We start from the raw sequence: 12074 nt of genomic DNA on the forward strand, positions 1-12074 counted from the left end.
ATATTTTACTGATATTTTACAGAGAGGAAGGGAGAGGGAGAGAGAGTTAGAAACATCGATGAGAGAGAAACATCGATCAGCTGCCTCCTGCACACCCCCTGCTGTGGATGTGCCCGCAACCAAGGTACATGCCCTAGACCGGAATCGAACCTGGGACCCTTCAGTCTGCAGGCCGATGCTTTATCCACTGAGCCAAACCAGTCAAGGCAGGGTTGGTGGTTTGATTTGAAGTCAGGGCACATGCCCAGGTTTTAGACTTGATCCCTGGTGGGGGGGCATGCTTGGGAGGCGATCAATGTTCCACCCTCACATCAATGTCTCTCTCTCTCCCTCTCCCCCCACTCTCTCTAAAAAACACACACAAATCAATGAAAACTTTTTTAAAAATATTTTTTAAAGAGAGAATATCATTTACATAATGAAAACTGTGTATATCAGGGGATAGTGGCACTTGATCTAAACCCTCACCTAACCTACGACAACCAGACAGGGTAGTTTGTCTCCTTAATCCTACTCTACTTAACACTGCTCTACTGATCTCACTCTGGTGCTTAGGGGATGGGAAGCACACAACATATCACACGTATTTCCTATTATATTCTGATGTCGAAAAACAAAAGAATGTTGCCCTTTGCCAAGAGGTCCTGCTATGATCTGTGTCCCCACAAAATTCATATGTTGAAACCTAACCCCCAAGGTCATGGTATTAGGAGGTGGAGCCTTTGGGAGGTGATTTGGTTATGAGGACAAAAGTCCTCATGGATGGGATTGAGGCCCTTGAACAGGAGGCCTGAGAGAGCTCCCTTAACCCCTCTGCCTTGTGAAAATTCAAGGAGAAGTCTCCCATTCAGGAGAGAACCCTCAGCCCTAGCCGGTTTTGCTTAGTGGATAGACCGTCGGCCTGCGGACCTTAGGGTCCCAGGTTAAATTCAGGTCCATGGCATGTACTTCGGTTCCAGGCTCCTCCCCAGTCTGGCCTTGGTCAAAGCTCCTGCAGGAGGCAACCAATCGATTGTCTCTCTCACACAGATGTTTCTTTCGGTCCTTCCATCTCTCTAAAAATCCATGGAAAGCCCTAGCCGGTTTGGGTCAGTGGATAGAATGTCGACCTGCGGACTGAAGAGTTCCAGGTTCGATCCTGGTCTGGGCACATGCCTGGGTTGTAGGATCGATGCAGGAGGCAGTTGATCATCTCACATCATTTCACATCAATGTTTTTCTCTCTCCCTCTCCCTTCCTCTCTCTCTAATAAGCAATTTAAAAGCTTTAAAAAATACACAATGGTTTTCATTTATCTCTGTTAAAGTAATCCTATATAATAAAAGCATAGTATGCAAATTGTCCCCTCCACTGGAATTCAACTGGGAGTTTGACCAGGGGGCTGGGCCGTGTCCCCTCCCCCGGTCAGATTGGCTCTGATTGGGCGGGCCAGCCAGATCCCACCTGTGCACAAATTTGTGCACCGGGCCTCTAGTATGAGAGATAATAGAGATCAGTACTCTGTAGAATGAACGTGAATGGAAATATCTAAGAAAACTGTGGAGGAAACCTGGAAGCAAAAAGCACAAAGTGCATCTTTTATGACACACTAGATCAATTGTATCTAACTACTTTGTAGATAATGACTAGACTATTTACAGGAGAAGACAAAAGAATTTTTAATTAGTACTTTGAGGAAGACACAAAATGAATTTTGATGAAGTTGGATGAAGGCATATCTAATCTGTTCCCAGCAGTCAACATCTGAGCCTCAACCTACCTACTGTCCAGGGTCCCTGGGTGTGCAAAGCTCCAGCTTCATGCATGTCTACACACACACTGGCCTACTCTCCCAAACAAACAAAAAACAAAAATATCTGATTCCAAATTAAATCTGAAATATGAACCAGAAACTTGCGTTCACTAACCGGACCCCTGCCCAGGATTCTCTGTATCAAAAGCCCCCAGTAAATCCAGATCATGGCAAAGACACCGCATTCAATGACACTCACCTACCACTCCTGTTTTTGGTTTTCTGTTGTTAATCCTCACCCGAGGATGTTTTTCCATTGATTTGGAGAGTGGCAGAGAGAGGGAAAGACAGAAAGAAATATCGATGTGACAGAAACACATCTCCTGCATGTGCCCCGACCAGGGCCCAGGCCAGGGAGGAGCCTGCATCCGAGGTATATGCCCTTGACCGGAATCGAACCCGTGACACTTTGGTCCACAGCCCGACGCTCTATCCACTCAGGCAAACCGGCTAAGGCTCCCGTTCTTGATCACTGAGCCCCACAGCACCACCCACGCCGACAACAAACCCTGCCGTTTGCATGTTCCATCATTAATGTCTTCATAAACTCGGTAACACTGACACGAAAGCCAAGACTCCCTAGTGACTGAGCCAAAAGTCCCCAGAGCTGCCCTTCTCTCGACTCACAGGACCCCGCCCCCGCGCCTCGTCCGCAGCCCCGCGTAGACCCACCTGACGCTGAGCTTCTCAGGACTCCACGGCAGCGACCAAAGGCTCAGCTCTCTTCCACAACGATTCCCGTCGGGTGCCCCCAGCCCTCTCTCTCTCTGTTGCTAGGGACGCTTCTGGAGAGTCCCGTTCCGGCCGTGGGCGTGGCTCTATGACGCAACGTGGCCACGCCCACCGCGCCACTCAGGCCCCAAGTGGCCGTTATGGTGTGTGGGCCTCAGTGAACGGAGAAGAAACTGAAGTCACTTTTTGGACATCTCTTAGCCTCCTTCAGCGTCAACAACACTGCGATGAACAAGCTTTCAGAGGCCGAGCCTGTTCAAGGCAAAGGTGGAGCAAGTTGTATTCCATTTATACTTGGGGCAAAACGGAAAGATGGCGGCGCCCTAGCACTACTACTAAGCAACACCTTGGGGGCAGCCATCTTACAGGAAGTGCAGTTCCCTGGGGCGGACGAGACGCCTGGACCTAATGCCTTGACAAGACTTTGGATGAAAAACTGCAAGTTTGTAGGAGCCGAGACTGAAGAGGTGGCGGTCAGACCTCACACAGCGCCCAGGAGGCCTTTCGGTCCCGGTGAGGTTTGGGCATGGGGTGGGCTGGGGGTGGGATTGAGTACGGCCAGCCTGGCCTTTTGGTCAGACACCTGTTGTAGAGGCAACAGCAATGGTGAGGGCAGGGCTCTGAAAAACCGAGGCCCACAGGTTCTCTGCAAAAGTGATTCTCGGGATCACGAGGACCCAGAAGGTGGGAAGTAAGAAAAATTCCTCCCTCACAAAGACCAGTAATACTTTTATTATTTAAAATCTTTATTGTTGAGCCCTAGCTAGTTTGGCTCAGTGGATAGAGCATCAGCCCACGGACTGCAAGGTCTTCCGTCAGGGGCACATGCCCAGGTTGCAGACTCGATGCCCAGGTTGCGGGCTCGATCCCCAGTGGGGAGGGGTGGTGTGCAGGAGGCAGCCAATCAATGATTCTCATCATTGATGTTTCTATCTCTTCCTCTTCCTTTCTGAAGTCAATAAAAAATAAACTTTAAAAAATCTTTATTGTTGAAAGTATTACATGTTTCCCCCATCAACCCCCTCCAGCCTACCTCTGCCCCCCACCCCAGGCCCTCACCACCCCACTGTGTGCATGCATGGGTTATGCATAAGACCAGTAATATTTTTATTTTATATTTTTAAAATATATTTTATTGATTTTTTTACAGAGAGGAAGAGAGAGGGATAGAGAGCCAGAAACATCGATGAGAGAAACATCGATCAGCTGCCTCCCGCACACCTCCCACTGGGGATGTGCCTGCAACCAAGGTACATGCCCTTGACCGGAATCGAACCCGGGACCTTTCAATCTGCAGGCCGACGCTCTATCCACTGAGCCAAACCGGTCAGGGCAGTAATTTTTATTAATTGCCTGTTTGGCAGCCAGTGTTTTAACTACATGTACTTCTCACAACAAAGCTATGAGGAAAGATACAATGAGATATAGTTAAGGTGTTCAAAGGCACACAGCTTAGGATTCAAATCTGGCAAGTGTGGGTTCAGAACCCACTCCTAAGCATTATTCAAGATGAAGGGTGGATTTCATTGGAACATAAGGATCCTAATGTGTGGCAGTAGGATTAGGTGTGCACTAAGCTGCTTTCACCTGGAGTGGTCAAGCTTTGAAAGGTGCGCTCAGCACATAGGTCTCACAGCAGCCTGGCCAACCTATCTTTGCTTGGGTCCTGACTGTTCAGTCCCATGATGTTGGAAAAAACACTAGTAATTTCGCCAGCATAAATGAACACTACATACCTACAACTATAGTCTACATATTTAAATCCAAGAGTCACTTGTATTAATGTTCAGCAAATGATTAGCATGTGATTCAAATGATTAGCATGTGAATCTTACTTGATAATCGGTTCTGTAATCATATGGCATGACTTTCTACAGCAGTTTTAACATGTGCACCAGCCAGTGTTCCAATTGTGTTAAGCCACAGCCTAACCTTGTAGGCATATTCTGTATAAATGTAAAATAATGTATGTACTGTAAGATACATCATTGTAACCCTAACTTTAAAATATGGACAAATGGCCCTAACTGGTTTGGCTCAGTGGATAGCGTGTCAGCCTGCGGACTGAAGGGTCCCAGGTTCAATTCCAGTCAAGGGCATGTACCTTGGTTGCGGGCACATCCCCAGTAGGGGGCGTGCAGGAAGCAGCTGATCGATGTTTCTAACTCTCTATCCCTCTACCTTCCTCTCTGTAAAAAATCAATAAAATATATTCTTAAAAAAATATGGACAAATGGAAAAGAGTTAATTTAGCCCAGCCGACCTGGATATCACGGTTAGATTCCCTGTTGGGGCACATGTCTGGGTTGCAGGCTTGATCCCCAGTAGGGGGCATGCAGGTGGCAGCTGATCAATGATTATCTCTCATCCTTGATGTTTCTATCTCTTCCTCTCCCTCTCTGAAACCAATAAAAATATATATATTTTTAAAAAGTTAATGTTAAGCCCTGGCTGGTTTGGCTCAGTGGATAGAGCATCAGCCTGAGGACTGAAGGGTCCCAGGTTCGATTCTGGTCAAGGGCACATGCCCAAGTTGTGGGCTCGATCCCTAGTGGGGAGCATGCAGGAGGCAGCCTATCAAGGATTCTCTCTCATCATTGATGTTTCTAGTTCCCTCTTCCTTCCTCTCTGAAACCAATAAAAAAGATATATTTTTTTAAAAGTTAATGTTAAGCTCTGGCTGGCTTGGCTCAGTGGATAGAGCATCGCTCTGAGGACTGAAGGGTCCCCGGTTCGATTCCAGTCAAGGTCATGTAACTTAGTTGCAGGCACATCCCCAGTTTGGGGTGTACAGGAGGCAGCTGATCCATGTTTCTCTCTCATCAATGTTTCTAAGTATCCCTCTCCCTTCCTCTCTGTAAAAAAATCAATAAAATATATTTTAAAAATAATAAATGGCTAGAGGTTACTGACTGTAAGACAATTCAGAATACTGGTGAAGAAGCAGCCAAGAAAGATGTTTTACAGTGGTTAGAAGATGAAATGACCTTGGGCATCACAGCATGACTGAAAGTGAAATAGCAGATGAGCTTATACCTTAGAAGATGAGGATGGGAGATGAGGAAGAAGAAACAACAGGCCCAAAAATAATCAGTGACTAAATCACATCTCAACAATCTAACAACACTTATTGACAATTCATCTGATAACAAAATTCAGTTTTATTACACCTTGTTATATCAGTAATCCTCACCCGAGGATATTTTTTCCATTGATTTTTTTTTATTTTTTTTTTTAGAGAGAGTGTAAGGGAAGGAAGAGGAGAAACCTGTAACCCAGGTATGTGCCCTGGACTGAGAATCAAACCCATGATCCTTTGCTTCAAGGGCTAATGCTCTAACCACTAAGCACATCAGCAGGGCTATTACACCCACTTTTGTAACTTTAGGGAGTCAATTACTTTAAAAAACCAGCAGACTAAAAAAGTTCAAATAAAACTTGATAGTTTTTTCAAAGCATTATTATCTAAAGCACCCACTTTGACACTGAACATAAATGTCATACCACAATGGGAGTTTCTGGCTATATCATCATCCAAAGACAAATAGGAAAATACGTTTGTTTTTACTAGTATAAAATTTAAATTTTGTTTTGTTTTTAAGAACATTACTTATTTAAATAAAGTGTACATTCAGAAAAATGTTTATTTCTATTTAGACTGCATACTTATTAGAGTCTCAAAACTACAGTGCGTACATAGCAATAACGCATACAGAAAACTTTTGTGAAATTAAACTTTTCATATAATTTTAAATCTTTATTTTTGCGTTACATATGTCCCTTTTTTTCCACCATTGACGCCCTTAAGACCCCCACCCCTGCCTTCACCACCCTATTATCTGTGTCCATGGGTTATGCATATAGGCATACAAGTCCTTTGGTTGATTACCTCCTACCCACCCACCCTCTCCTGCCTTCCTGCCAAGTTTCCATGCATTGTTTCATGCTTCAATGTCTCTGGATCCACTCTGTTCATCAGTTTAATTTGTTACTTAGATTCCAAATATGAGTGAGATCATGTAATATTTGTCATTCTATGACTGACTTATTTCACTTACCATGATACTCTCCAGGTCCCTCCATGCTGTCTTAAAGGGTAAGAGATTCTTTTTTTTTTAAAGGCTGCATAGTGTTCCATCATATAAATATTCCACAGCTTTTTTATCCACTTATCTACTGATTAGTCCATTATGTTGGTTTTACAGCATAAGATTTCTCTTAAGTATGACTTCACTGATGTAAAGTGAGATCGCTCTTCATATTGAAGCCTTTTCCATACCCATTACACACTACGGCTCCCCTCCTACATATTTTTTGCTGATGTCTGATGAGATGACTCTTCGCTGTAAAACCTTTCCCACATTCACTACATACATAAGGTCTCTCTCCTGTATGAAACAGTTGATGTAAAATCAGCTGCATCTTTCCTGAGAAGCCTCTCTCCTGTGTGAGTTCGCTGATGTAAAATGAAAGAACTCTTCACAGTAAAGTCTTTCCCACATTGATTGCATCTATATGGTTTCTCTAAAGTATGAATTCGCTGATGTACAGTGAGACTACTCTTAACGGTGAAGCCTTTTCCACATATACTACATACATAGGGCTTCTCCCCTGTATGTGTTAGCTGATGTTTGATGAGAAAACCCTTCCTGGTGAAGTTTTTCCCACACTCATTACATATGTAGGGTTTCTCTCCTATATGAGTTCGCTGATGTGTGTTGAGATGGTTCATCATGGTGAAGCCTTTCCCACACTCATTACATATATATGGTTTCTCTCTTGTATGAGACTGCTGATGTAAAATCAGCTGCATCTTCACTGGAAAATCTTTTCCACATTCACTGCATATATAGGGTTTTTCTCCTGTGTGAGTTCGCTGATGTAAAATCAGAGAACGCTTCACAGTGAATCCTTTCCCACATTCACTGCACTCATAGGGTTTTTCTCCTGTGTGAATTCGCTGATGTAAAATCAGAGAACTATTCACAGTGAAGCTTTTCCCACATTCATTGCACGTATATGGTTTCTCTAAAGTATGAATTCGCTGATGTACGTTGAGATTACCCTTCATGGTGAAGCCTTTTCCACATACACTACATACATATGGCTTCTCCCCTGTATGTGTTCGCTGATGCTCAAAGAGAAGGCTCTTTCTGCTGAAGCCTTTCCTACACACATTACATATGTAAGGTTTCTCTCCTGTATGAGTTTGCTGATGTCTGGTAAGACTGTTCATCAAGGCAAAGTCTTTGCCACACTCATTACATATATATGGTTTCTCTCCTGTATGAGTTCGATGATGTTCAACAAGGTGACACTTCTGGATGAAGCCTTTTCCACATTCACTGCATATATAAGGTTTCTCTCTTGTATGAGTTTTCTCATGTTTACTGAGATTAGACTTTGTAGAGAAGGTCTTCCCACATAGACGGCATCCATGGGGTTTCTCTCCTGTATGAGTTTGCTGATGTATGGTAAGAGTGTACATAACAGCAAAGCCTTTCCCACATACATTACATATATACGGTTTCTCTCCTGTATGAGTTCGACAATGTGCCATAAAACGACACTTCTGGATGAAGCCTTTCCCACATTCACTGCATATATAAGGTCTCTCTCTTACATGAGTTTTTTCATGTTTGTTCAGATTAGACTTTGTAGAGAAGGTCTTGCCACACAGACTGCATTCATGAGGTCTCTCTCCTGTATGAGTTTTCTGATGATAAATAAGGTGCCTCTTTTTGAACACTTTCCCACATTCACCACATATATAAGGCTTCTCTCTCATCTGAGTTTTCTGATGTATACAGAACTGTGATTTCTTGAGGAATGTTTTGTCACATTCAGTGCATTCATACTGTTTCAGTCTTGTATGAATACTGTGATGTTCAGTGAGCCTGGATTTTCTGGAAAAGGCTTTCCCACACAGGCTGCATCCATAAGATTTATCTCTAATATGATCTCTCTGATGATTAATGAGCTGAGATATCTTGATGAAGGCTTTCCCACATTCAATACATACGTGGGCTTTCTCTATGTCGTGAGTTCTCTGTTGCTTTATAACCTGGGAATTGTTATTGATGTTTTTCATACTGACAGGAAGTTTAATTTCAGTATAAAATTGTTCATGGTTGCCATGCAGAATGCCTGTCCCATCTCCATTCAACTCAACAGAATTAGTTAAGTTACAACTTCTGTTTTGGTTTTCCAAACATAAATTTGATTTTAAAGGTTTCTCACATATCTTAAACATATCATGATTTTGCTTTAATAGGAAATGACCTTCACTTTGATTAACATTTGTAGATATATTATGTTCACAGGATTGTTCCACATTATTCTGAAGGCTTTGATTTTGCAAGTGATAATGCAGAGGATCATCAACTTGCTTGAGTTCTAGGGAAAAAAGAGAACAGTAAATTCTGTAATCTCTCATAATCTTAGTTTGAAATAAAACTGTTTTTATAAAATGCCTTCATGTGAAGTAACTATTTAGTGGCAATTCTATGTATTGTAGAATAAGAAATATATTTGGTCTTTGTCCACAGTTCTTGACACTGCTTATAAAACCCTTGTAATTTCCTAAGTGATACGAGTATTTTTTGTTATTTTTTAATATATTTCTTTATTGATTTCAGAGAGGAAGGGAGAAGGAGATAGAGATAGAAACAACAACAATGAGAGAGAATCATTGATTGGCTGCCTCCTGCATGCCCCCTACTGGGGATAGAGCCTGCAACCCAGGCAGGTGCCCTTGGCCAGAATTGAACCTGGAACCCCTAAGTCCGCAGGCTGACGCTTTATCCACTGAGCCAAGCCGGCCAGGTCTTTTTTTTATGTATTTTTAAAAAATATCCAGAGAGAGAAACCAAAATGGCAGCATAGATAAACACCTAAACTGTTGTCTCACACAACAATTTCAAAACTACAACTAAAAGCCAAAACGGACATTATCCAGAACCACAGGAAGGCTGGCTGAGTGGAAATTCTACAACTAGAAGGAAAGAGAAAAGCACACTGAGACTCAGAGGAGCTGCAGAAGGCAGAGGTACGGAGGTGTGCACGCGGAGAGGGCTGGCAACTGAGTACACAGCTGGCTTTCTCAATCGGGAGGGAGAAAAAAGCTCCCGATTGCTCTGAACTCCAGTTCCGGGCAAGTTTCTGGGAACCCTGACTCATTTGGGGAGAAACTGGACTGTCTGGCAGAGGGTGAAACTCAAGGGCAGCTTTCTCTCAGAGGTGCTTGCAGCGATTACCGCGGGACACTGAGACTCAGGGGCCTCTTAGGGCAGAGCTGACAGGAAGCCATTGCTGTCTGCTCCACCCTGAGACTCTGCCCCACCCAAGCTGAACACAGAGGCTTTTGCAAGTCTTGTCTCATAAGGGTGTCTCCAGCACAGAAGTTCTCCCAGCATTAGACACAGCTGATCCTCCCAGCCAATTGGCCTAGAGGTCAGTTCTTCCCCATGATACCAACAACAATGAAGACTTAACTACAACAAGACTGTGCACACAGCCCACAAAGGGGTGCATCAAGAGTGTCCACCTCATGCCAAAACCAGTTTGGCTCAGTGGATAGAGCGTCGGCCTGCGGACTCAAGGGTCCCAGGTTCGATTCCGGTCAAGGGCATGTACCTTGGTTGCAGGCACATCCCCAGTAGGGGGCGTGCAAGAGGCAGCTGATCGATGTTTCTCTCTCATCGATGTTTCTAACTCTCTATCCCTCTCCCTTCCTCTCTTCCTATCTGTAAAAAATCAATAAAATATATATTTAAAAAAAAAAAAAAAGTGTCCACCTCAGGTAATTGGGGAGGCTGAGCCACTGGGCCCTATAGGACACCTAGCACACAAAGCCACTCTATCAACTCAGGGAAGCAGCCAAAATGCGGAGACAAAGAAACAGGTCACAAATGAAAGAAATGGAGGAAAGCAAACGACTGGATATAGTGTTCAAAACCACAGTTATAAGGTTTTTCAAGAATTTTCTAGAAAAGGCCGATAAATTTAGCGAGACCCTCGAGGATATGAAAAAGGACAAACAAAGAAATTAAGCATACACTGACTGAAATAAAAAATAAAAAATAATATACAGAGATCCAACAGCAGACTAAAGGATCGCAAGAATCAAATCAAAGATTTGAAATACAAAGAAGCAAAAAACACCCAACCAGAAAAACAAAAAAGAATCCAAAAATATGAAGATAGTGTAAGGAGCCTCTGGGACAACTTCAAGTGTACCAACATCCGAATTATGGGGGGTGCCAGAAGAAGAGAGAGAGCAAGATACTGAAAACCTATTTGAAGAAATAATGACTGAAAACTTCCCCCACCTGGTGAAAGAAATAGACTTACAAGTCCAGGAAGCGCACAGAACCCCAAACAAAAGGAATCCAAAGAGGACCACACCAAGACACATCATAATTAAAATGCCAAGAGCAAAAGACAAAGAGAGAATCTTAAAAGCAGCAAGAGAAAAACAGTTAGTTACCTACAAGGGAGCACCCATATGACTGTCAGCTGATTTCTCAACAGAAACTATGCAGGCCAGACGGGAGTGGCAAGAAATATTCAAATTGATGAATAGCAAGAACCTACAACCAAGATTACTCTACCCAGCAAAGCTATCATTCAGAATTGAAGGGCAGATAAAGAGCTTCACAGATAAGAAAAAGCTAAAGGAGTTCATCACCACCAAACCAGTATTATATGAAATGCTGAAAGGTATTATTTAAGAAGAGGAAGAAGAAGAAAAAGGTAAAGATAAAAATTATGAACAACAAATACATATCTATCAACAAGTGAATCTAAAAATCAAGTGAATAAAAAATCTGAGGAACAGAATAAACTGGTGAATATAATAGAATCAGGGGCATAGAAAGGGAGTGGACTGACAATTCTGTGGGGGGTGTGGGAAGAGACTGGACAAAAATCATATACCTATGGATAAGGACAGTGGGGGGGTAAGGGCAGAGGGTGGGGTGGGAACTGGGTGGAGGGGAGCTATGGGGGGGAAAAAGGGGAACAACTGTAATCTGAATAAAGATTGAATTCAGAGAGGAAGAGAGAGATAGAAACAGCAATGATGAGAATCATTGATTGACTGCCTCTTTTTTTTAAATATATTTTATTGATATTTTACAGAGAGGAGGGGAGAGGGATAGAGAGTTAGAAACATCGATGAGAGAGAAACATCGATCAGCTGCCTCCTGCACACTCCCCACCGGGTATGTGCCCACAACCAAGGTACATGCCCTTGACCAGAATCGAACCCAGAATCCTTGAGTCTGCAGGCCAACGCTCTATCCACTGAGCCAAACCGGCCAGGGCTGAACAATAAAGATTGATTTTTTTAAAAAAGCCTCCAGCCGAAACCGGTTTGGTTCAGTGGATAGAGTGTCAGCCTGCGGACTGAAGGGTCCCGGGTTTGATTCCGGTCAAGGGCATGTACCTTGGTTGCAGGCACATCCCCAGTGGGAGGTTTGCAGGAGGCAGCTGATCGATGTTTCTCTCTCATCGATGTTTCTAGCTTTCTATCCCTCTCCTTTCCTCT

At 43.4% G+C, this 12074-nt stretch overlaps 1 protein-coding gene across 2 annotated transcripts in view; it reads right to left on the minus strand.

Moving 5' to 3' along the window:
• Positions 1-6447: 6447 nt before the first annotated feature.
• Positions 6448-12074, minus strand: part of LOC308236224 (uncharacterized protein) — a 39660-nt gene continuing 34033 nt past the window's right edge. For both annotated transcript variants that reach the window (XM_080645652.1, XM_080645653.1), the window contains one exon: positions 6448-8920. In XM_080645652.1, coding sequence (XP_080501778.1) covers positions 6891-8920 — 2030 coding nt within the window. In that variant the 3' untranslated portion in view covers positions 6448-6890. The remainder of the gene's footprint in view (positions 8921-12074) is intronic.

The sequence above is a fragment of the Plecotus auritus genome (genome assembly GCF_963455305.1).
Source record: "Plecotus auritus genome assembly, chromosome: 10".
NCBI lineage: Eukaryota > Metazoa > Chordata > Mammalia > Chiroptera > Vespertilionidae > Plecotus > Plecotus auritus.